This window comes from Lagopus leucura, unplaced genomic scaffold (assembly GCF_019238085.1).
Source record: "Lagopus leucura isolate 7727_CA_CO unplaced genomic scaffold, USGS_WTPT01 Super-Scaffold_100081, whole genome shotgun sequence".
Lineage (NCBI taxonomy): Eukaryota > Metazoa > Chordata > Aves > Galliformes > Phasianidae > Lagopus > Lagopus leucura.
Window position 1 is genome coordinate 152,587 of NW_024962317.1, and position 24,466 is coordinate 177,052.

Genomic DNA, 24,466 nt, shown 5'->3' on the forward strand with positions numbered 1-24,466 from the left:
CCTCTGATGCCTGGAGCGGATGCATCCAGTATCCCACCACTGCCCACTGATTCCGGCCGGGGGGAGCTCTGTGCTGGGTCAGCCCCAGCCCCCAGACCCCACCAGGCTCGGGTCAACGCTGCCTGGAAAATCAGCACAGGCAGCAGAGATTGACTGCTCTTCACTCAAGCAAGCAGACGTTGCTGGGCAAGAGTCTGCAGATATCTCTTACATGGGCTTTTTAAGCGAACAAGATGTCCTGGCCCTCATCCTGGGCTGGAATAATGCTCTAGGGCTGGGTTTCCAGGAAGACCTGCACGTGAGAACTGTGCTGCATGCTGCAGCCTCCAGAGAAGCACAGACATCTCTGAGTTAGAGACCCCTCCAGGTCAGCAAGGCCCAGAAGTGCACTGCTTCACCTCTCTGCTGCCTGCTGGCTCCAGGAGCAGAGCTGGCTTTGGGCTCCCTATGCCTGATACTGCAGTGCCAATCGGGGAGAGGACATTCCCCTCCCCACCTGACACTGCATCAGAGAACCCTTCAGTGCTGCTGAGGCAGAGTGGTGGGGAGGGGCCAATGCAAACAACAGGAGAAATCACAAAGGGACTGAGAATAGCTGAGGGATGGATGGAGTGAGAGAGGAAGCACCAGGGGACCTAAAGCCAGCTCCAAATCCTACCTGGACCAGCAAAGCCACTGCCCTCTCAACTGAACCAGCACGTACAGGCTACAGAAAGTACACAGCATCAGGTGAAGCCTGGTCACAGGCAAGGCCTGGCAGGGGCCCGTTCCATCAGTGGCATCTCTTCCCCGGCTCCAGGCAGGGGATGAAGGGGCGTTGGGGATTAAGCTCTTCTTGTGCCTTTCATTTGCTGGGATTGAGCGTAGGGTCCTGGCTCAGTCCCCAGATCCAGCCAGGCTGCAGCAGCCACGCTCTTATAACCGCTTGTCTTTCACAAGTCCGTTCTTCAGGTGCATCCTGTGAATGAGAGCACAGCAGACAATGAGCTTGGGCCTCTGCACTGACTGTCCTTCCCTTACTCTCACACATCACTGCTGATCTGCCATCTCATGCAGGCGTTTTGAGGCTGGTCCCATGAGTCAGACCTGCTTTACGGGATCCGGCAGCTCACCTGACTTTGTGCTCCACACAAACAGCAGATGCTGCTCAGGGGGAGCAGTGTCACACACAGAGCCAGTTCTGCTGGTGAGGAGGGGAAGGGAAAGGTGAGGATTCGTGGGACAAAGGTGGACAGACACACCACAGTGCTGGGATGTGGAGACACAAAGTTCTTCCTGATCCCTGCAGCTATTTTTTACACTCTGCATCAAGACATCCTTCTCTTTTCCAGCCCAGCGGTGGATGCTTTGAATGCTGCTCCACGGCATCTTCCCTTCTCCCAACCCAGAGGTGCTGCCCATGTCCCCACCCCTGCCCACGCACCCTTCTTTCAGAGCATTGGGCAGCTGGAGCCCACTCTCTTTCTTCTTGCCCGCTGTGGTTTTCTTGCTGTCCTCCACATCGTACTCACGCACGTCATTCACCTCGTGCACCTGCCCCATCAGCACCTTGGCCACAAACAGGACGATGTACTGCAGGGGGAAAGGCACCATCAGCCACAACCCCAGGCCCAGAGCTGTTCCACCCAGCCCCACTCCATCCCATCTGCAGCATGGGGAGTTCCTCTGCTGCCTTCAGCCCCTTCAGCAGCTCCCATAGGGGTGGCCAAAGCTCCTACAAATGCCATTTTGACTGATTTCATCACCCCCAATGGATGCAGCTGCCACCCAGCCCAGCCCAGGGTTCAGCCTCACCCCTCCCCCAGAACTTCAGGAGATGCCATGGCTTTTGTGCCTGTGTCCCTGTGTCACATTCCCACCTGCTCCAGTGCCAAGGAGCCCCCGGGGCAATGACAGTCTGTTACAATCCCTTCCCCTGGATCCCTGGGCTGAGACATTCTCCATTCCAGCACCAAGAAGCCCTCTGGGCGCTGCCCTCCTCCCTCCCCTCTCAAACCCCACGCTTCCCCCATGCCTGCAGCTCCCACAGCCACCCTGGAGAGGCAGGCAGCAAGCATTGCACAGCAGCAGCTGAGGCAGGAGAGGCAGCGCAGGGGTGGCTGAGCTTCCCCTACTCACCAGAAACCAGTAGATGTTCATCAGAGTGAGGACAAGGAGCAGAGCATTGAAGAAGAAATAGAAGGGGATATTAGGAACCGACTGGAGGCTGGAGTAGCAAGTGGCGTAGAGCACCTTGAGGGGAAACCAGTAGAGACGGAACCAAAACCTGCCAGGGCAGAGGGAGCAGGGTGGGATTAATGGCCCCCAGGGATTCCCAGAGCAGCTGCCTCCAGCACAGCCTCCCTTGTCAATTTCTCTCGCAGCCAGCAGTCCCAGCCCCTGGCATCTGATTTGGGTTTAAAGGCCTGGTTCTGAGACTTCACACACGCAGGTACATCAGTGAGGGTACTATTGCCACAGGCTGAGCACCAGCACCAGGCTGAGAAATGGCTTTCTCAGAGTAGAGGCAATTCTACAGTGCAGATTTTCTCAGCTGGATGGGGGCACAGCAGAGGATTACAGCTGGAAGGTTTTCTTAGTTCTGTGCATCCCTTGTTTATCACTCAAAACCTTCCTTGTTCTCCTCCCCCTCATATCAATCGCTCCTGTTGCCACCTCTCCTTTTCAGAGAAGCCTGCAGAGAGGGAGGAAGGAGACAAAGGGATGCACCAGGAGTGACAACCTGTGAGTAATTTATCTCTGCTCTTCATCTTTCTCTCCTGCCTTTCCCCAGGAGGAGCAGCAGGGCTGGGATCTGAGGCCCACATCCCATTTGCTTCTTCAAAAAAATAAAAAAGAAAAAGAAGAAAAAAAAAAAAACAACCCACAAAAATTGTTTATTAATGCTAAAACCAAATGAGTGGGAAAATGGGAACAGCTCCTCCTCCCCTGGGGTCATTTGTCATGCTGCAAGCAAAATTTCACAGGCACTTCTGTGGTGACAGACGGCAAAGTGACTACAGAAGGATTCCAAGCCCAGCATGGGGTCAGGCTCTGCAGGAACCTCTTCCCAAATAGTTTATAGAAACAACTCGTTCCCATGCACACACACCCAGCAGGCTGTACCCCGGGGCACCAGGGGGACTGCAAAAGCTGGCAAGGATAGCTGGAAGTGGGATCAGGGCTGGGTAGGCAGACAAACTCACCAGCTGACACTGAAGGTGAGGCAGCCAATGTTGGAGATGATGTCGTTGAGCCGATGGTAGACACCCCCCCGGTGCTTGAAGTAGACATTGAGCTTAGTGAATTCCAGCTGCACGTCATTAATATCATGCAGGAAGAGCACGAGGATGCCCACGTTGTGGTACCTACAGGAAAGGGGAACAGGGAGGGAGGGAGATGTGGACCACCAGGTCTGCGTCAGCACACAGCACACATCGCCCCCCGCACCATAAGCAGCTGGGCTCTGTGAATAGCACAGAACGAGGCCTGGGAAGGCACAGCGTGGCAGCAGGCTGCAGGGCAGGTCTGCACTATGCAACGGTTTGTGAGCACTGGGATTGCTGTGGGAGTGCAGGGTTAGAGGTGGGAAGAATCTGTGCCGGCCCTGGGTGAGTCTCTCAGTACACAGGAGATGCATGGGAGCACAGAAAAGCCACAGCCTTTGCTGCACGCTGCCCAAGGCTGGCACAGGTACAGCACGGGGGGCAGCACGACAGCCAAGGCCCTCACCTGAAAGCGTAGGAGAAGGCTATAAGGGTCAGAGCAACCACGTGGTGGAGCAGCATGACAACAGAGTCCTTGCGCCACGTGTCCATGTAGGCAGTGGCATAGATGGAGTGCCCATAGAAGCTGCACTGCAACAGGTAGGCGATAGCGATGTCCGTGGGCACATCCATGCCCTTCTTCCAGTCTAAAATGGGAGAAAGACACCCAGGGTGAATCCAGAGCCTTCATCAGCATCACAGAGGAGAGCAAACAGCCAGGAGCCAACAGCAGCAGAGCTGCCCTGGGCGCCTGTCAGCACTTTGCTGTGCTCAGCTTCCACTCAGGACTTCCCAGATGAAAACGAGGTGAATTCTGGAAGAGGACCCAGGCATCCTGGCTCCCAGACTCCTCCTCTGGCATCAGACCCATTCCCACTCAGGGACGTAGGGCAGAAGCCCTGATTTACTTCCCTCCTTCTCTTAACTCCTCAACCCCTCTTTGCTCCGTAGCCAAAACCCAGACCCTGCTGTCTGCAACAGCCACTAGGTGACACCCTCTCTGTAACAAAGTAATAGAGGCGCTCTGTTCTGCACTAAAATCATCACAGAAAAGTTAATGTGGAGGCTTGGTCTGAGAATTTCTCTCCCACCAACTTCAGTTCCCTTGTTCAACCCAGGTTTCCTATGAACCTGAACATCCTACTGCACACCCCCTTCTCCCTGACTCTTACTGTACCATAAAAAACGGACGGTGGGTCGTAGAAGAAGGGGTAGTCAGTGAAGAACAGCAGGTAGCAGCCATAGGACCAGGATATTGTGTAGAAAAGCAGCTTCCAGGCACTCTCAGGCATCTTGGCAGCATCTTTTGGCTGCAGCTTGCACCACTCACCGAAGGGCTGTAAGGAGAAGGGAGAAGTGTCACCACACGGCAAGGAGACCCCGAGGAGCCCAGCACAGAGCTCACAGAATCCCAAAGGGACTCCAACACTGCACTCTGCAGGCACTGCCAAAGAGGACAAAACCAAGGACGTGAGTCTCATTATTTTGGCTTTCTTTACAGCTTGAGCTACGAGGCCTGAGAAAGAGCCTAAAGCGGGGAAAAATGCAAAGTTGGAGATTCATCCACTCTGCCTTGGCCACATTGGAAAGCTGCAAAAGCAGAGCCTTGCAGAGAAGGAGGAAATCTACAGCACGCATCCCAGGGTCTGGGCATCACTCCATCACCCTGGCTCCAGGAGCAGGGCTGACCACAGCTTGCTTTTGCAGAACAGAATCAATACAACTGTAATAAAATCAAGTCCCATCTGCATAAGGAAATCCAGAAGAGGAAGCTCTAACAATACCACCCTACGCATTTGGACTTTGCAGTGCTGCCAGGTCCCAGAAAAGAACCTTTCAAGGGAGGAAGTGATGGTTCTGCTGAGTCCTGAACACAGCTGCTGCTGCTGCTTTCCAAGCAGCGGGGCACAGCATCCTCCTGCACAGCCAGCACCGGAGGGAGCAACTCTGCATGTAACGTGTGTGTAAGGGCTGCTCCTCCTGCTCCCTCACCCCAGGCTCACCCACAGCTGGCTTGTTTTTCACTCCTGTGGTTTGCAGCACCCTTCCTGCTGGTCAGGACTCAGAGACAGGAGGCAAAGCCTCCCCAAATATGGCCAAAGTGATGAGGGAGAGGACGAGCAGCTCAGTGGATCGCTCGTTCTATTAAGAATGAAACTTTCTCACTTCAAGTTCCCCACGATGCTGAGGATGATGAGTAGTGCACCTGATTTTTGATACTCACACTTTGCAACAGCAAGAGAGCGAGGGGCCGGGGGCTGCTCAGAAATCACAATGAAAGCAAAGCTCCAGCATTAAACAGCTCAGCTCCCCAGGAGCAAAATGAAGGATAGCATGAGCTGCTCCGGCTCAGATCATCAGCGCTCCGCAGGATGAGCGAGCGCCCTCAGCTCAGCCATGGCTCTCAGCGCTGATGTTTTCCCTCAGTGGCAGCTGAGCAACACCAGACACCATCTCTGCTTCTAATCATGAGACTGACAGGGCCCTACCAGTCCCAGCAGCCTCCACCCGGCTGCAGCAGAGCATCACTCAGCGTCCAGCAGGAATTGCCTCTCCTGAAACAGATAACACACCCCGAGGCCCCGGGTGGGGGAGCTCCACTGGGAGAGATAAGCCAGAGATGAAAACAAAACGCTTGCAAAGTAACCATACCCTGCCCCAGGTCAGCACTTTCTGCAGCCCGCGCCTGGCTCCTTGATGCTCAAAGGCTATATTAAGGCTCCAGCTGTCCCCAGGCAGAGGCCCGCCTGGCTTTTAGCCCTTCTCTGTGTCAGGCTTTCAAAGGACTCCACTCTCGGTCTAAAAGTGCTTTGTTCTGAGCTGAGAGCAGCGCTGGGAAATTCCAACCTGGAAGCAGCAGCCCCAAACGCTCTGCCAAGCTGCCCACAGCCCCTGCAGCCAAAGAGGGGCAGCGCCGGCCTCCCTGTGCATCCTGCATTCACAGCGTGGCTGAGAACACACTGCTGCCAAAGCTTCTTCCAACAGGAGCCACGACAGGAAAAAGAGAAGGAAGCTTGAAGGGTGAATGAATAATGCAGAGACAGAAAGTCCCGAGCCCAGAAAGCATGAATTATTTGTATCTCCATAAAGTGGAGCAGAGAAGCAGCTCAGCTGCGGGGGCAGCTCAACGCTTTGCCAAGGCAGACCTTTGCCACTCCTGTGCTCTTCATTAGGGACTGGATTTAGGACATAGGGCTCAACCCCACGACCCCGTTGCAGCAGTGCTGTCAGTCACCAGCCAAGTCACTCAGCTGCATCTCTGCACCTCAGTTCCCCACCTGAAAAGGGTGAAGGCGACTACCATTACCATACCATTTCTATTCCAGGCAGGCAGAGCTGAGGACAAGGGTTATCACTCAGCACATCCTGCTGGGCCAGCCGTTTCTGGAGGCTCGGGCCCTTGGCAGAGGTTGTAACAGTGAAGCAAACCTGGCAAACCTGTCCTCAGGGCAGGAGACGTGTGAGGTAGGAGATGCGCAAGGCAAGAGATGCCCTCCTGCTACCCAGCTGTCGTCCCCATGGCAACAGCACGGAGATGCCTGTTGCTAAGGGCAACGGGTGCTGCTGCTGGAGCAGTGGATCTGGCTCCGGCTGAAAGAGCCCAAAGCTCTTGGCAAGTGATGTAATAGGGCTGCTCTTAAAGGACGACCGGCTCTTCCTACCTCCTCCACGATACTCCCACACAAACCTTCACAAGAACCTTCTGATTCACTTGTAAAATTAATGGGAAACAGGGTGGGAGGGCTGCGCCAGCTCCCCCGCACTGCCTGGCACAACCTGGGGACTGGGAAAGAGCACAGCAGCGGGTGAGAGCACTGTGAGAGCAGCTTGGAGCTGGAGGGAAAGAAAAACCAAATGGAAACTGCTGCTGCCCACAGCTCCAGAGAAGTGTCAAAAAATACATACTCAGAGAAGAAGCCAAACACACTCACACCCCTCCTGCAGCCTGGGGCACTGGAGAAAAGCAGAGCATCCCCTTAAATCTGCGGGCAGCTACAGCAGCAGGACAGGAGTCCTCCCAGCAACCTGGCAGGTTTGCAGCGACAGGTTATGAATCACAGCTTGTTACAGCCTCTCAGCACCTCGGTTTCTCAGCAAAGGCACTGGGAAGCTGGGCTGGGCTCTGGACAACACTTCCCAGATAAATGTGATGAAACGCACTGTGACAATTGCAGCAAGCCAAAAGACATTATTTCTTCCTCGGTTCCTCTGCAAGCAGTCAAATTTCCCCCATGGAGAGAAAAGCAATAGCAGACACTCTCTGGAGACCCAACACAGCTGCCAACAGGGTGCTGCGGGGGCTGAATAACCTTCTCATGCCTGAGTGCTGACACAGCAGCACGGGGAGGGCAGCCCCCGCTTGGAGACCTGCGGCTTCGCTCCCAGAGTGAAGAAAAGGCCCATTGTTGTGGTTCCCCCCTCGAGCTGCCACAGTTTGTGCTTCAAATGCTGAGCAGAGCGCAGTGGGATGAGCCGGGGAGGTGGGTGCGGAAGAGCCAGCAGCAAGGGCTGCTCTGGGCAGTGGGTTTTGGGACAGCAATTGTTCCCTTCAATTCACATGCCCTGTTCTGGGGTTTGGAAAAGAACCAAGCCTTGACAATACTGTAAAATGGAGAGAAGTTACATAAATCACTGAGAGGGAGAAGAGGGAGCATTGCTTTCCAGCTTCCACATCAGCGCTGAGACGATACGGTAGCACTTCTCTAGAAACTCTGTTTTCAGAGCCATTTTCCAATGTGCAAAATACTTCTCCTTGCAGAAGACACTGCAACGTCCTACAAATTACGCCAGCGAGGCAGCAAGCTGATTAGTGGGCCTAAAACAGAAAACATTCACCCACTGCAGAGAAAAGGCAGCAGGGGGTACCTGACAGCCACCAGATTCAGAGGCAGAACTGGAGCTTTCATTCAGAACAGAATGCACTTGGCTGTCAGCTGCCCTGCGGATGCTCAGCTCACACAGGGATGCTCAGGTTGCTGCTCTTTAACCCAACTCTCAGAGTGCCTGCAGCCACTCCACACACCAGCCGTCGGGGACTCTCCCTGTCTGCTAATCCACATTTGCTCAGCTACTTGGGATCCTTCCTACACCAAAACAACTCTTTTCCATTTTCACACCAAGCAAGGATCCTGTGAAAAAGAAACAACAGGCAAAAATTGTCTTTGCTCTAAGGATGATGGGAAAACCACCTCTAACACACAGACCCAGCAGTTTCAATGGGTGAGAAGCACACGCTCTCAAACCCTAACCAGCCCCCTCCCATCACACACAGACTCCACTGCTTCTTCAATCCGACGGTCAGATGTTTCGTGACAAAGGTTAAATGCTGCTGTGGTGAGAAACAAAACCGCTGCCCTGCTGCTCCCCCCGAGAAAAGTGGGGCAATGCAAATAGCACAGGAAGAGGTGCATGGCTTTAAGGCACTCGTCTCACAGAGGAGCGGCCAGAGCAAAGTGAGATGCACGGCGTGGTTCAGGCTTCAAGGTCTCACGGTAAGAGTCACTTCCTCTGCAGACACAGAGTTACAATTCAAGCTGCAAGATCTATTATTTATAAGCAGCACGCAGGAAAGTAGCATTCTCCGGACACAGAGTGCATTCATTTTCATAACTGTATTTCAGTTCTTGCAGGGAACGTGAAGGCATTCAAAAGGAGGAAGGATGCTCTGAGTCTGCACTGGGAGGCAGTCCTGAACGTGGGACAAGTTTCCTCCCAGTGTTAAGCAAGAGGGTTTTACTTTCTCACTGACTTTTCCCCAAGTGAGGAAGCCTCTTGCTGGATGCCCCGCTGCCCACGCAGGAGGCACGCAGTACAAACCTGCCTCATAAAACCTGCCAAAGGCTGGTGAGGACAGCCGCAGTCTCCAGCTCTTCCCATACTAAGTCCAGCAGAACAAATAGAGAAATGCTTCAAGTTCTTCAATTGGAAGTAAATACACACACAGTTGTCTCTCACTGCTGCCACCCCTCCACCTCTCCGCTGGGAGGAAACTGATGCTATCTCACACCCGCTCACCCCTGCAGCAGACGCAGGCGTAGCCACAAGAACTGGCTCTGATGAACCCTCCTTGCTCCTCTGCAATTACAAACATGACCCACTTCTCCCTGGGAACAATACCTCAGCATTGGTGCACACTGCCAAGTGTCCTCCGAGGGCACGGAGAGAACTGCACAGCTCCAAGAGCTTTTTTCACACTCTGATTACTGCTCGCTCTGTAAAGCTGGGCCTTTTAATGAGGAGAAACTGGAGCATGAAGGGAACACACCCCGTTTGTTACAGCAGACCTATCATCACCTCCAGCCCAGAGCTCCCAGGCACTGGGTGCATCCCAGCAGCAGCCCCAGGCAGACGGGGCTGCAGGGAATGAGGGGAAACAGCCCTGCACAGAAAGCCAGCCCATTATCACTGACACCTTGCCTAACCATCAGCTTCCAATGGCTCCAGAGGCCTTGGACTGGAACTTCGCACAAGGTCAGGCTCCAGCTCCACTGGATAAGCAAAAGCAACTCTGAAAAGCAAAAGCAGAGCTGCTTTGGAGGCCTCAGCAACGTAAGTCCTGATGGCCTAATTGCAGGATGCAAGGTAGCTCTCTTCAATCTCTGAAACAGTTTCTGAAGGAAGTGATTTCCCCAGGGCGCACGGCCTGGCCCACGCAGGCACAAGGAGCCCTGCGCTCCCATCACTGCTCCAGGCTGTGTGCTGCTGTGCTCCCGGGAGATGAGAAAACAGCTGAGAGCTGAGGACTCCCACCTGACCCAACACGCAACGCCTGCGTTAGTTCTGCTGCTGCAATCCTCTCAAGGCTGCAGGAACGGCACTGCAGAGCAACAGCACCTCTCTGGGAAGGCAGAGAAGAAGAAATTGCTACTGCTGGGACAGCATCAGAAAGGAAGCAGTAGGGCTCAATTCATTACGGATGCTTTCCACAGCAAAAAATAAGAAATAAAATAAAATTAAACGGGACTGTTCTTCATTCTCAGGGAAGTCCTGTTCATTCTGTTCCTCACAAAGCACCACACTAACGGGGATGATGGTCAGCAAACCCACCCGGAGGCTGAGCAAGCTGCATGCAAGCACCCTGCATCCCCAGCTCTGAAGGTCAGCCCAGCACTGCAGCACGCAGCCAACCCCACCGCCGCGCCAGGGAAGGAAAGCGGGGAAGGACATTTTTCACGCAAACTGCAGCTGATGCTGAGAAATGTGGCCCGGCCCTTTAAGCACCTGCAAGAAATAATCCCCGGCCCCCTACCCGACCCCGTTACACAGCGCGGATAGAGCTCTCCCGTGCAACGGGACCCCCGGCCCTCCGGTGACGCTCTGCCCTGCAGGATGCTGCCCGGGGCGGGACCGCAATGCCCCCTCACGGCACGCGGCCCCGGGGGACGGATTTTTCCCACACAAACCACCCGAGCTCCCTAGAAGAACAGCACGCTTCTCTGCGCGACGAGCTCGGGATGGAGCCCTGCGGGGCGAGGAGCGGCCGCTCTGCGCAAGGAGGATTCGACCGCAGCGGGAGAGGCGCTCAGCCGCGCACCCCGCGGGGTTTAACCTCAGGGCAGGGCATCGGAACGAGCCGCAGCCCCGGGAAAGGAGGACCGGAGCCCTCCCGCATCCCGCGGTACTGACCCGAAAGACGCGGCGGGCGGCGGCGCGGCGCAGCACGGTCCAACCCAGCGCGCACAGCCCGCACAGCAGCACTTCTCCCCAGCGCAGGTGCGCGTTCTCGGCCCACGTCCTCCTCGACAGCTCCCAGCCGCAGTCTGCGCAGCCCCGCGCGGCCGCCGCCAGGCTGCCGTATCCGCGCCGCAGCAGCTGCCCGTAGCCGGGCATGGGCTCGGAGCCCCGCATGGCGCTCAGCGTCGCTCGCCCATCGCCCCGCCGTGCCCGGCGGCACCGCGCAGGCTCCGCGCAGAGCGGGTCGGCCCGGCCCCCCCCCCCAGGCCCCCGCCGTTACCGGGCCATGGAGCCGCCCACGGGAGGAGCCTCCGCGCTCCGGCCGGTGCCTGCTAATGAGCGGCGGCTCATCGGGGGCCTGGCAGCGAGCTGAATGAAGCTACGCTGGAATTTCTAACGCGGAAAGCGACGCGATCGCTCTCTCGAACGATGGGCCCCGACAGCGGGCACGGCGACAGCAAGACCCGCCGGTAAAAACACCGGGATTTCAGATGGCACCTCGTGACGGGGCGGCGGGAGCAGCTGTGCCCTGCAGGATGCCGTCAGCAGCCCGGCGACGCCACCCTGCAGAGCCCTCCGCGTTCAACATCCTTACGTCCACTCATTATTATTCTGTAAACGATTCTCCGCGCTTCCCTCTGTTCCACCGGTCTCGCAAAAGCCTCGCACAGCAGGAATTTGTCCTCTTTCTCCTCTCCTCGCTCGTTCCCACCACCCCGTCACGGTTACAACAGGTGCCGAAGTTCGGCCGCGGATCAAAAGGCTGTGGGATAAGGAGATGCACCTGGAGAAATGCAAACCCTGCCTCGGGGCCAGCCCTTATGCCAGCCCTTACCGAGCACCTCCTCCCGAGTTGGGCAGCCTGCGTTCCAGCACACGCCGCTGTTCATACAGCAGAAATCTCATCAGCAAGGAGCTCACAATTAAAAGCAGTCAAATCAATCGCCATCCACAGCTCAAACGTTTGCTTTGCAAGGTTTAAGATGAAGGTTCTCCTGAAATGCTGGCACAAATTCTCTCCGTGCTGAGGCAGCACAGGAACCTCAGAGCAATGCATTGGAGCAGCACAGCTGTGCTGTGCATCAGCCATGGAGCAGCAATTGGTGCCCAATGCACCTCAATGACAACCTCAAGTGCAGCAGTAAGGCTCCCTGTTAGCAGAGACAGACAAATGATCACTCATACACAGAAAACCCATCTGTGGAATTGTAAGTTGAAGAAATAGGAGTTTTAAGCCATCTGAAAGTCCCACCGCCGTTCTGGGAGATTCATTCTGCCTTCAGGTTCTTTGGAACTTCTCTAATTGGTCCCGGGCAGCAAAGAGAAAACACAAACTCATTCCTCTCACAGGTCTGAACAACACATTCCCCTATTCTCACACTGACAGGGTTGGCTCCTTCTCCGCCACTTGCTTTTATTGTTTACATTTTTAAGTCAATTTATCATGGCCCATCAAGTGGGCAATGGCTGCCCTGAGCACACAAGCCCCTTTCACATCTCGCTCAGACAGCTCCACAAAGGAAACATTCATTCAAGACTGGACCACGAATAAAACCCCTCACTGAAAAGAGCTGCTTGCTAAACAAGCCAAGGCAAGAGACAATGAGCTCTTTCAGAGCAATGGCTGCGAGGTGGGCACAAAGGAAACGCCACTCAGACCGTTTGCAGTGTAGCATAAACCCCCTCTTCTCCCTCTCCCGAAAACGTTTTCCAAAAGATAATTCAGAAGATAAATCAAACATTGCAGCTCAGGAGGCCCCGCTGAGGGTTCCAGATGGACATCTGCTCCTCGTATCTCGACACAAAAGGCAGCCTGAAATGCTGCACAGGAGTCCAAGGCATAAAACCACACAGTGCTCTGTTCCTCACGTCCCATTACATCAGGTGCACCAACCACCACGTTCTCAGGAACAGCTGGGGACAAACACTTCCCCAGTACTGCAGGATGCACTTTGTTAAAGAAAAACCCAATGCTTTCCTGGCTGCAGGACACGAGATGCTGCATTTATCAACTTAAGACCAGGGCTGAGCCCGTTACGATTGGATTATTTCTATTCTGGGGAAGCTTTCCCTCTCACCAGCAGTAACCCCTACAGCTGTGCATCCTTCTTCCAGAGGATGTTAACCTAAAAGGAGCCACCACCAAACCAAAAGAACAGCCATAACTTCGGGATTCACCACTGCACTGAAATCTGAGACTTGAAGTCAGCCTTCATGCTCTTCCCATAGGGATTCATTCCACCCTCAGCACAACAGGGCTCAGTCCCACAACGGAATTACTGGAGTTTCAGGGTGTAAATTAAGGGGCACACAGAGCCAGAAAAGGCTTTATTAGGAATGTTTAAGGTACAGTGTTGCAAACTTGATTCGCGCTGTGTTTTAAACAGAGTTGAAAACCCCAGAAGCCAGAAGAGGCTTTTTGGCTCCCAGGTTGGAGCAGCTACACATTATATACAAACTCAGCAACGGTTTCCTGGATTGCAGACCCTGCCACGCTGAGTTAAGCCAGACCCACTTGCAAAGGGCATTTCTCCATGTTACCAGAAGGGTTCTGAGGAACCAACCCCGCTTCCCAGGTACCACAGAGCAGATCTGCTGCCCCGCTCCTCCTCAGGCGCTGGGGGCATACTGCATGGCCAGTCGCTCAAAGTCATTCTCCTTCAAATCAGAAACAAAACAAACACATTTCAAACCCTGCAGCACTTCACCAAGGCAAAATGAACTCTAAAAAGCAAACTGCCTGGGTCTGTTCTCAATCATTTCCATTTGTTTCATTCTCCTTTCTCCATTACCTCCCTCTGCCCGTCCCCTGAATTCTCTCTCATCCAGAAGATTTCCCCCATTTAAGCACAGCGTCCCACGCTAACAAACAAGTTTGTAATCTGGGTTAGATGGACCTCAAAGCATTTCTTTCCAGATGTACCCCACATTCAGTTACGTTTGGTTCATATACTTGGCACAAATACACTCAACCTGGATGTTGGGTATTTCCCAACACATCTCACAAGGGCCAGAAAATTTGCTGGCAGTGGTGAGACGCTGGAGAAAGAAATGGATCTGCCTGTTTAGAACTGTAGTCATGCTCACAGCAAGTCATCCCCCCGCCCCATCTTGCTGGTGTAAGTCATTACAAACTCAGTTTCGTATTGGAAAATAGCCAGTACCTTTGCCTGATACTCCTTTATGAACGGATGATTCTTATGTGCATCCTTCAGCTGTGACAAATAACGGTTTGTAACCTGATGGGAGGAAAAAGGGAAATTTAAATACTGAAAGAACACGAAGAAAAGCCAGAAAGTTTAAAACAATACTTCTATGACTTTGTTCTCAATGAGCAAAGAGTTCTTCAGCACTCTGAAAGATAGCAGCCCCATTTAAAAGCAGCAAGACCTTCCATAGCAGAGTCAACAAACAGAGAAAACCAAGCTCAGAACTTGGAGATTTCTTCCTCCACCCAGGCTCTCCCCTAAGCACAAACCACTGTCTACAACAGCTGCGTTCCCAGACTTTATTGAATACTGAATTTCCCCCATGCCCCAGAACTCCACAACTATTTTGTTTTGTTCACTCTAATCCCGATGAGAACACAGGGTTGCTGAAGTTCTCACCCACAGCAGGAGCACACAGCCTGTCCCCAGGCTGAGCTGCTTCTCGAGTACCATAAAACAAGCCTCACCTCTGGTGGTTTGCCCAGGTGCTGTGACAGGACAACGAAGTTGATCAAGGTCTCAGGATGGCTGCTGTCCTGGAAACAAAAAGTCACTTCTTGGTGACTTACCCCTACCAAGGCCAAGCGTAACAACTGGCAGCGAACTGACCAGCCCACAGCTCACTTTACTGAACAGGCAAAGTAGAAGAAAAGGCAGTTGTTAACAGCAAACCACTCTTAGGGACATTTTCACGAAGCACAGTGGTGAAGTTCCTTGCTGTTCTGTCTGCTGTGTGTAAGAGATATTCAGATTCAGGCTAATCTGCCTGAAACCAGCAAGTACCTTGTCCAGTGCCTCCTGCAGTGCTCCCTCTGCGTCATCCCACTTGCCCTGAGCCATGTAGCAGGCTGCCTGCCCGTTAAGCAGGAGCAGAGTGGAGGAGCATTTGTCTGCCATCTCTTGGAAGATGTAATAGGCATCTTGCAACTTCTCACCACCCTGCAAAAGGACACAGGCATGCAGTTTCACTGTGCATTGTCAAGAAGGCTGTGTGTTCTTTCTGTGATTAAAGAAAGGGGCCACGAAGTTCATGTGAAGGGTTATAAAATGAGATGAGCTGCTGTCATTCACGTGATCTCCTCTAACATGGGAGATCACTGTAAGACTACAGATGAAAGAAACACAAAAACGTTCAATACTAAGAAGCACTTAAATGATCAAAAGATCAAGGTTCTCATTCAAAGAGAAAAAAAACCATTTCAAAAGAACCACTTCAGAACACTGATTTCATGTCTGGAAGAACATCATAACAACAATAAAAGATCATGAAATGAGATTTCATAATTAAACCCAGGTACAGGCACCTGGCTTTTCAAAATGTCCCAGCTTCAGAGAGCTTCTAGATGCAGCAGCTTGCACTGACCAGAGAGTGAGAGTTTCCCTAGGGAAAAATGGGATCTGAACGAAAACTCAGCCTCATGCTTTTGTAGGGGCACAGAGATGTACAAGAATTTAATAACAAGACAAAATGAACACTAAAACACTCTTAATAGTACTGTAAGAGGTTACTGCATGCATACCTCGGAATTTACTGAATTTCAGGAGACTGTTTGGTTTCAAACACCTGACATCCAGGCTACCAGCCGTATGTTGTTGGCTGACTGTTTGAAACTCTTGATTACAATACAGTTTCAAAACCAGTTGCAGGCACCAAAAGGTTTAGTGAGATTTGGTAACTGGGCAAAAGGCCGATTTCTATCTCTGCAGAGACAGATTTCCTTGAATGGGAGGGCTGATTAAGAGCATTTTATTACACTGAGTTTAGGTAGCACCGTCCTGTTACACGTGGGATTTGCTTTGAAACAACAACAACAAAAACCTGCATGCTTTTCTGAAAGCATGATGTGACAACAGGGATCACAAAGAAGGCACAGAGTTTTGTCTAAGTGCTGTTTCTCAGATGCTGTAGGCCAGGGATACTCACTATAGCCAGGTTCACCCAGGCAGTAGCCAGCTGAGTGAGGGTCGCATCTTCATCTTGCTCCTGCATCTTCTTAAGCTCCTTGCTGCAGATGCAAAAGTGGGAGTTGCATAAAAGGAACACAAGGCCTGTCTCACAGTTCCCTAAGACACAAACAGAAAGCTGTAGTTTTCTTTGTCAAGCTCTTCCACCTCAGTAGCAAAACAGTCAGATCAAACTGCTCATGAGGCATAATTACCTCTTCATGTTTTACCAAGACAAGCTGTGAAAGAGCTCCCTGTTTTACTTCTGTAAGGGAAGGAAGAAACCCAGGCCCAGAGATTCAAAGCACTTTATGCTCACTATTCAGAAACAACAGACACAGACAAACTTACTCACCGAGCCAGATCAAGTCTGTCAAGCTTTAGAAGGATCTGGATCATCATTGCCATGCTGCAACAAAAGCAAATCAACTCTAGTGATGGCATGTTTTATCATTCCTTGTGCTCTGTTAGGAGCCTGCTGTGTAAAAGGATGCACTACCATGCCAGGGCCAAGGCACGAGGCAGCCAACAAAGCTGGCAGTGCTCACAGCAGGGCTCAGAGCAGGGCAGCATGCTTCCAGCTGCTCTCCTGCTGTACAGCCATAGTACTCACTTCAGCAATTCTGAATACACACAGATCAATGAACCAGATTCTTAAGTTTCACAAGGGAGCAATAGATTCGACATTGTAGGCTGTGCACCGTATCACTCACTACTTCAAAGGCAAACCTCTAAACAGTCTCCCAATGGTTTCAAGGCTCTTCTGAGACAAGCCAAACCTCGGACATTTCTATTACCACTCTCCCTAGGTAAGAGACTTTGCTAACACACTCCTCAGAGATGCCAGATCAAGTTACACTTACCATTCCAAACTCTCCCCTTGATGTAGAGTACGTAGAGCTGCATCAGGATTTTTGTCATGGAAATAGATCGAAGCAGCCATCAGCAAGAAAGTGGTATTGGCCACATCAACACTTTTTGCCATTTTTTTGTCCAAATCAGCAACAATCGCATCTCTGTAACAGTGTGGGTGAGAATACAGAAATGTTTCAAATGCCTTGCCATCAGAAAATCTACCTTTTTGTGGTAAAACTACAGCCACACATAATAAAACCACGCTTCTACAAACCTCCCACATAGAAACACGTTCCCTGTCAGACAAAGTTTGATTTCCAGTTTATTATCAGGCTTACCTTTGACTCTCATTTGAAAGATATTCTGCAAACATCCGCACTGCTTGGAGCTCAGGACTGGCATTGGCTTTAATTTCATCCAGTACCACACCGTATTTTCTCTATTGAAGAAAGAAAACCTAGAATTATCACCCAGTTGTGTAACTGTGCTCAGATTCACAACCTGCCCAACTTCAGGCCCGCAGTCAGATTACTCCGCAAACCTAGCCTCTGCAGACTCACCTGGGCAATGTAGGCTCTGAACAAGAAAACGTCCCTCTCTGCTTCCTTCTCAGGGCTGGACGGCTGAAAAAGAGGACAAGAAACAAGAACTCTTCTCAACACCCGTCCATCAAAACCCAACAGGAGGCAGCCAGGACACACACGAAATCTCCCTTTCGAAAACAGCCCGAGCCGTGAGGGGCGAGGCCGAAGGGCGCTCGGGGAGTCCGCGCCGCCAGCACCCGGTGCGGATGAGAGGGGGCAGCCCCACGGAGAGGCACCGACCCCGGGCCGAGGCACATCCTGGGCCCCCTCCGAGCCGCCCCTACCTTGATCCGCTGCGCCTCGTTGATGGCGGTCTGGTAAGCCCCGATATAGAAGCTGTTCTTCACGTCAAAAAGCTCATCCGCTTCGCCGCCCTGCCCGGCGGGACCCGCGCCCGCCCCGGCCGCCATTTCCCCGTTCCAGACACGTCTCCGGAAGCGGCTGAGCCCCGAGGGCTGCCGGGAGCTGACGTCTCCATGGAGATATCAGCCGCAGCCAATAGCCACGCGAGGAGGATGTGACGTCACCACGGCGCCGGAAGCAGCTGCCGGACAAGGCGGGCTGGACGGGGCCAGCAGCAGGCAGCCAATGAGAGAGCGAAAGCGGCCGGAAGTGACTGGGGTTGAGTGAGCAGCGGCATGGCTGCGTTCCGGGAGCTGGGATTGGCTCCGTGGCTGGTGGAGCAGGCGCGGCAGATGGGGCTGAGCCGGCCTACGCCCGTGCAGGCCTCCTGCATCCCGCCAATACTGCAGGGTGAGTGCGGTCCCTTGGTCCCCCGCTGTTCCGCGTCGTTCACGTTCTTCATTCCCTCCCCGCTCCCACTTAGGCCGCGACTGCCTCGGCTGCGCCAAGACGGGTAGCGGGAAGACGGCAGCTTTCGTGCTGCCGGTGTTGCAGGTGCTCTCCGAAGATCCCTATGGCATTTTCTGCCTGGTGCTAACGCCCACCAGGTATGGAGCAGCCCCGGAGTCCCCTGCCTGACGTCCGGTGTCCCCACTTCCCCCACTTAGCCCTACCCTCCCTGCAGGGAGCTGGCCTACCAGATCGCCGAGCAGTTCCGTGTGCTGGGGAAGCCGCTGGGCCTGAAGGACTGCGTGGTGGTGGGCGGCCTGGGTGAGTGGCACTGAGACACCAACATGGGCAGGCTGGGGACGAGCAGAATGGCCAGTGTGCTTCTCCGTGCTGCTGTGTCCATGGTGTTCCTCTTCGAGGCTGGTGGAAGCCAGAGCGATGTTTTCCAGCCACACACACTGTATGCTTATAGGGTTCAATCTCCTGTAACATGGCTGCATGTTTCTCACTGCAGACATGGTGGCACAGGCCCTGGAGCTCTCCCGCAAACCCCACGTTGTCATCGCGACGCCTGGCAGGCTGGCAGATCATCTTCGCAGTTCCAACACTTTCAGCCTTAAAAAGCTCAAATTCTTGGTAGGGCAGATTTTTCACTCTTTTAAAATATTCTTCCCTGCTTTTTAAGGCTTTTGGTTTTGTAAGAACACTTGCAGATGATCTCGTCTATTTGTGGCTGTGTCGAGGTGTTGGATGAAGCTGACCGGTTGTTGGAGCAGGGCTGTGCTGACTTCACGGCAGACCTGGAGGTGATTCTGGAGGCTGTTCCAGCACGCAGGCAGACGCTGCTGTTCAGCGCCACGCTGACCGATACGCTGAATGAGCTGAAGAGCCTGGCCATGAACAGACCTTTCTTCTGGGAGGCTGCATCCGAGTACGTGCGTCTCTGCTCTGCCACACGTGGGATCCTGCTTTTTCTCTGTTCTCTCCTTACTCTCTTACATCTCTTGTGTTCCATTTTCTCTTGCCAAAGCTGTGGATTTTAGTGCTTTATTGTCCCTTCCCAACAGGGTGCGGACAGTAGATGAACTGGACCAGCGTTACTTGCTTGTACCCGAAGCAGTTAAGGATGCATACCTTGTCCATTTAATCCAGACCTTCCAGGATGAGCATGAAGACTGGTCTATCATTATTTTTACCAAAACCTGCAAGTTAGTGGAATTTTTCCTAGTGATGGCATTTACTGTAGAGGTGCTTTTGTGATTCTAATTCAGATTCCAAATTCCTACTGTACTGCTCTTAAGCTATGCTGATGTTTGCTTTCTCAATCTGTACTGCAATTTGGTAGAAGAGCACCTTTTTTTGAGCAGCCTGGGACTGCAGGGCCACTCAGAAATGTAGCACGCTGGAAGGTCAAGCTACTTTTACTTCCCTGCAGCCACCTTTCCTTTTGCTGATGGATACTGGAAAATGGTGGGGAAGAGTCTGCTGTCCTGTGCTGTTCGTTCCTTCAGGTTGCTCACATTGCTGGGGACTGAGACGTGGTGCTGGTGACATTCCCCTGGGTGCAAGTGGGAATCCAGTCACCCTCTCAGGGGTGAGCGAGTGAGGTGTGGGTGTCCCATTCCCTGCTCTGTCATGGTGCTTCAGTAACTAAGCACACTGTGCTAGGTGTACTGTGAGGGCTTCCAGAGGAATCCCAGCTCTGTCTTGATCGGTCAGCTTTCTGTTTGCCTGGTGTATTTTGATTTTTTTAATTGTGTTTTTTTTCCTTTCAAGGGAATGTCAAATCTTGAATATGATGCTTAGAAAGTTCAGTTTTCCTTCTGTAGCTCTGCATTCCATGATGAAACAGGTGAGTGATGGGACAAGTGTGGGAGGTGGGTGCTGCTAGCTGGATCCCTGAGCCAAACAGCTCCCTGTGTCAGCTGCTGTGGGTCACAACATCCCTAATCCAGGATTCTCCTTTTCCAGCGGCAACGATTTGCAGCTTTAGCAAAGTTCAAATCCAGCATCTTTAAGATTCTTATTGCTACAGATGTTGCTGCCAGGTAAGAGGAAACTGCAGTCTCTGTTGCAAAGGCCTTGACCCTGCTTTTAAAGCATCAGAATTACTGTAGAGATTAGGGTGAGTTTAACAAGAGAGCTTTAAACTCTGCCCGTGGAGGTGGGACAGGATTGTTCATTTACCATTACAGAATATCTCTAAGCTGTGTTTTGGAGCCTGTTTGTAGGCAATGCAGTTATGATCCTGTCTTGTTGTACTGCCTCAGGTGTGCGTATTCTAGCAGGAGAGTGATTTCTACAGAGCTTAGTTTGTTCTCTTGGTCCAGGAGAGAATATCAGGTGACATGTATGGCAGGTTCTCCCCTTCTGTGATTGTTGGAGAGTTGCATGATATGAGAACTTGTCCTAGAACAGCTGCAGCTTATTAATAAACACTCTGTTTATGAGAATATTAGGCTCCTGGACAAAGCAAAGATCAGGAACTTAGATTTTATATTTAAGTTTATCAGCTTCTGTTCTCTCTCCCTGCATTGCAGAGGCTTGGACATTCCTACTGTGCAAGTTGTCATCAACCACAACACTCCAGGCCTGCCAAAAATCTACATTCACCGGGTTGGCCGGACAGCCCGTGCAGGTGAGTGGGGCAAACTGCACCCCTTGCAGCAGTGCTGCACTTGGCTAAAACTGGGATCTCAGTGCCCTGAATGGGTGTGAGAAACCTTCACAGCAGCTGCAGTACAGTCTTCTCAGTCAATGCCAAGTCTGCTCAGATTGCTGGCTCAGCATCGTGCCTTAAGATTGCAAGGACAGCTGATCTTGTGTCTGATCTGCACCAATACTTGACTGCTTTCTCAGAGCAAATGAAGACCCTTTAGAGCATCCTGTCACCACAATGTGCTAAGTTGACTTGTGGAGATGGATGGAATTTGGCATGGTTTAGGCCTCCTTTCCCTCTGCTTGTCAGGATTCGTGTGTCACTGCGTTTTCATCATGCAGGTCGGAACGGGATCTCTATTACAATGGTGACACAGTATGACATCCATCTTGTGCACGCTATCGAGGAGGAGATCAGTAAGTGGGGAACATTAATACTGCTAAGGTGTAGAATCGTTTTTGTGTCTGTGGTACTTGCAGCCTGGATTTTATCTACCAGGATGTGTGGTTCAGAACAGCAGCGTAAAAATGGTTTCTCTTTCCCGTGCAGCCAAAGATCAGAAAGGAATAGGAGTTCTTGAACCTCCATCAGTTTTGTTCTTGCTGTTTCTAGTGGAGGAGAAACTGCCTGTCAAACATATTTTGTAGCCTTTTTATTAAAGCAGACAGCTTTTTTTTCTTACTTCCTCGCTGCTGTGTATGCTGAGGTGAATGAAAAGAGCACAGATTTCATCCTTTGTTAAAGGAAATAGGCCCAATAAAGGCAACATATTTTACTACAGGAATTGCGGAAGGGAGGATGTAATCCTTTGTTGTGGGCCTGCAGAAGTGACAGTGATCAGTGATTATGATAACAAGTCTACTCGTAGTCAGTGGAACTATGTAGGTTACTTACTAGTTGAGAACCTGCCTCTGGATTTCATAACCAGCCACGTGTGTAAATGTCTCATCCTAATTTAGAACTGAAGCTGCAGGAGTTTTCTGTGGAAGAGAAACTGGTGCTTGACATCCTTAACCATGTGAATGTTACAAGGAGGGAGTGTGAAATAGTAAGTGTGCAAACATGAAGCTCCTTTGTTCAGAGGACAGGAAATCTTAGGCAGCCAAGAGATTTGCTGGTGACTAATACCAGGTTCTGTATATGCAATTTTCTTTTAAGCACATAATTCCGAGTTTTTGTTCCTTCTTCTAGTGGAAGCACTTCAATATTTGCCATAGTGGGGGTTTTGTTTGAGTTAGCTTCCCTAAGTTCTATTACTGCACACTTTGAGCAGTTAGTGCTGCTGAGTGTTGGGGCTGGAGGCTGGTAGCTGGGGGAAGGACTGCAAGCTACCAAATGTGCCACACTGCTGAGATTCTGCTGAGTGAAGCAGGACTGCTTTTCTCTGTGTCAACTCAGTGCTTGGATACTGATTGCTCTGCTGTATTTTTTCCTTGACAGGAACTGGAGTACATGGATTTTGACGAGAAGAAGGAAATAAATAAGCGGAAACAAATGATCCTTGAAGGAAAGGTGAGAGTTGCTGCTACGTAAACAGTTTTGATCGGTAGCTGGTATAATGCTCGTGACATGGAAAAGAAATGACAGTTCCTGCCTCACTGCTGTGATGCATCTGCCTCTCCCCTCCTCTTTGGGGTGGTGAAGTTTACCTTAAAGGACACTGGTATTGAAAAATGTGTTGGAACAGTGTCTGACTTCAGCAACCCTCTCAGCCGTGGGTTTGAAAGCAGAGTGGGCATCTAGCAAAGGCAAGGAACTGGCACTGTCCTGTGCATATCACTAAGTGTCCTGGCATTTGCCGTTGCAGGATCCAGATCTGGAGGAAAAAAGGAAGGCAGAGCTGGCCAAGATCAAGAAGAAAAACAATAAATTCCGTGAGAAGGTCCAGCAGACACTGCAGGAAAAAAAGCAACTGCAGATGAAGAGGAAACTGCAGAAGAAAATGGAGCGGCGGAACAAACTGCATGCTAAGGAAGAGAAATAACATCCTTGGCCTCCCATTGATGGAGGAAGTGTGGGAGCTCTGCTGGTTGGCTCGGACTGCCCTGATGTTGCTGCTGCTTTGGGAATACTGGGATCCAAGAATTTTTATGTGGACACTTTGACCTGAAACCAGTGTTGGAGAGTGTGGGAAAGGTGGATGAGGGGAGAAGGGACACTTTGATGAACTGTCCCCATTTCTTTTCCTCTCTGCGTACTGCTGCTGGCTTGGGCCTTCCTGACAGGCTCAGTCAATCTCCTGAAAGAAAGTCTTTTCAAGAGTATGTTTCCTTCCTCTGGTAAAGGAGAGGCCAGACCAGAATTCTTGGTGATACAAAGGGAAATAAAGATCCTCTCTCTCTCTTCCCCTTCATTCAGTCAGTTTAATTTCCCTTTCGTGGGCTGGTGCTTGCCACTCACAGTTGTTTATATCAACAGATTCTCCCCTGAGCCAGAGTCTAAAAATAAATTGACAGGATGAGCTCAGCCTGTGTGTGTACCATAGTCCAGGTTTTTCTGAGAGGAAAATTCCTAGAACACATGGAGAGGCTGTATTGTGTGGCTGGTCCTGGGGAAACCTCGTAATAATTCTGCTTTATATGTTTAAGTGGCACTCTTGCCTCTGATTGTCTGCTCCATGGGGATAGCAGAGCTGCAGCTCGCTCAGTGACCTGGGCTTCCAGGACTCCTGTTTCTGCAGATGATCAGTTCAAAGCTCTGTTCAGGTTTTACCTTTAGTGCCTTCTTTAATGTTCAGAACTTCCTCTAATTTGAGACTGAAGAACTGTAATTTCTATCCTCTGGCTTACAAAAATAATTTCTCTGGTCAGCATCCAAATAAATAGTTCTGCAACAAGCAATTGGACAGCTGACCTTCAACACGTGCAAGTGTTGTTGTGGGAGCTTGCAGGAGGGGAGCAATACCTTTTGTGATAAATGGTTTAGAGATAAAAATCAGCCTTACTTCAACAGGCTGGATGAGTACTGAGCTTCTTGTAGGTGTTCAAGTCCTCAGTCCCTTTGTGCAATCTGAGCCCAGCTCCTTTTCTGGGAGCACGCAGACCCCCAGGGTGCTTTTGCCTGACTTGAATGCAGGCTGCACACAGTGAGGTCTTGCAGAGGAAATCTGGTATTTCCTTGAAGAAAACTCCCACAGCCACGCACAGCAGAGCCCCGTGGTGCATTCATTGCATGCAGGAGCACAGCACTGACAGACTTGAGAGGTACACATCCACCTGTGTGCCTTGTGGCTGGTGTGGGATGAGATGGGTGTGGTACTCGAGTTAGGAGATGCCTGAACTGCATTACTGGCTTTGTCCCCTTGGGTGCCCTCCAGGAAGGAAAAAGCACTCAATAGTCTGCCTTGTATCACAGCTCACTGTCACTCCTGGCAGCTGCTGCAGTAGCAGCAGCAAATAGGTTTGTATCAGACTGATGCTTTCTGAATACTAAATGCTGCTCCAGCTTCGTGCATGCTAATTTGTGGAGCAAGCCTATTAGCTGCAGATTAAAGAGACATCCTCT

General features: G+C 51.7%; 3 protein-coding genes across 6 annotated transcripts; 1 reads left to right on the plus strand and 2 right to left on the minus strand.

Moving 5' to 3' along the window:
* Nucleotides 1–870: 870 nt before the first annotated feature.
* On the minus strand, nt 871–12,272 carry CERS1 (ceramide synthase 1). Of its 4 annotated transcripts, none has more exons than XM_042887333.1 (7): nt 12,172–12,272; nt 4,423–4,582; nt 3,712–3,892; nt 3,186–3,347; nt 2,119–2,266; nt 1,424–1,572; nt 871–958 (listed from the first exon to the last, which is right to left on the minus strand). In XM_042887333.1, exons 2-7 carry the CDS (start codon nt 4,535–4,537, stop codon nt 916–918), a joined length of 798 nt encoding a protein of 265 aa, XP_042743267.1. In that variant the 5' UTR covers nt 4,538–4,582; nt 12,172–12,272; the 3' UTR covers nt 871–915. The 4 variants fall into 4 exon arrangements, with proteins under 4 accessions (XP_042743267.1, XP_042743269.1, XP_042743268.1 ...); XM_042887335.1 differs by lacking the exon at nt 12,172–12,272 and adding an exon at nt 12,105–12,122; XM_042887334.1 differs by lacking the exon at nt 12,172–12,272 and adding an exon at nt 11,755–12,042.
* A 946-nt stretch (nt 12,273–13,218) lies between these two features.
* On the minus strand, nt 13,219–17,955 carry COPE (COPI coat complex subunit epsilon). The gene is made up of 10 exons (XM_042887343.1): nt 17,796–17,955; nt 17,488–17,550; nt 17,266–17,366; nt 16,936–17,088; nt 16,428–16,481; nt 16,053–16,134; nt 14,912–15,067; nt 14,596–14,664; nt 14,084–14,158; nt 13,219–13,577 (listed from the first exon to the last, which is right to left on the minus strand). The coding sequence occupies exons 1-10, from the start codon at nt 17,919–17,921 to the stop codon at nt 13,530–13,532; spliced, it is 927 nt and encodes a 308-aa protein (XP_042743277.1). The 5' UTR covers nt 17,922–17,955; the 3' UTR covers nt 13,219–13,529.
* A 150-nt stretch (nt 17,956–18,105) lies between these two features.
* DDX49 (DEAD-box helicase 49) lies at nt 18,106–23,428 on the plus strand. Its single transcript, XM_042887321.1, has 13 exons — nt 18,106–18,264; nt 18,338–18,461; nt 18,539–18,624; nt 18,818–18,939; nt 19,047–19,234; nt 19,371–19,511; nt 20,080–20,155; nt 20,275–20,351; nt 20,844–20,941; nt 21,304–21,378; nt 21,922–22,010; nt 22,403–22,474; nt 22,770–23,428. The coding sequence occupies exons 1-13, from the start codon at nt 18,150–18,152 to the stop codon at nt 22,944–22,946; spliced, it is 1,440 nt and encodes a 479-aa protein (XP_042743255.1). The 5' UTR covers nt 18,106–18,149; the 3' UTR covers nt 22,947–23,428.
* Nucleotides 23,429–24,466: the final 1,038 nt, after the last annotated feature.

Bases quoted from the DNA above. Each gene is read 5' to 3' on its own strand.
- CERS1 (XM_042887332.1), bottom strand. From the start codon at position 11,093: ATGCGGGGCTCCGAGCCCATGCCCGGCTACGGGCAGCTGCTGCGGCGC. The intron at 3,348-3,711 runs GTGAGGGCCTTG...CCTTTCCTGTAG, and splicing joins GCCTTCTCCTACGCTTTCAG to GTACCACAACGTGGGCATCC. The intron at 1,573-2,118 runs GTGAGTAGGGGA...TTCCCCCTGCAG, and splicing joins TGAACATCTACTGGTTTCTG to TACATCGTCCTGTTTGTGGC.
- COPE (XM_042887343.1), bottom strand. From the start codon at position 17,921: ATGGCGGCCGGGGCGGGCGCGGGTCCCGCCGGGCAGGGCGGCGAAGCG. The intron at 17,551-17,795 runs GTAGGGGCGGCT...CCTCTTTTTCAG, and splicing joins ACGAGGCGCAGCGGATCAAG to CCGTCCAGCCCTGAGAAGGA. The intron at 16,482-16,935 runs GTAAGTGTAACT...CTTTTGTTGCAG, and splicing joins CAAGGGGAGAGTTTGGAATG to CATGGCAATGATGATCCAGA.
- DDX49 (XM_042887321.1), top strand. From the start codon at position 18,150: ATGGCTGCGTTCCGGGAGCTGGGATTGGCTCCGTGGCTGGTGGAGCAG. The intron at 18,940-19,046 runs GTAGGGCAGATT...GGCTGTGTCGAG, and splicing joins TTAAAAAGCTCAAATTCTTG to GTGTTGGATGAAGCTGACCG. The intron at 19,512-20,079 runs GTTAGTGGAATT...TTTCCTTTCAAG, and splicing joins ATTTTTACCAAAACCTGCAA to GGAATGTCAAATCTTGAATA.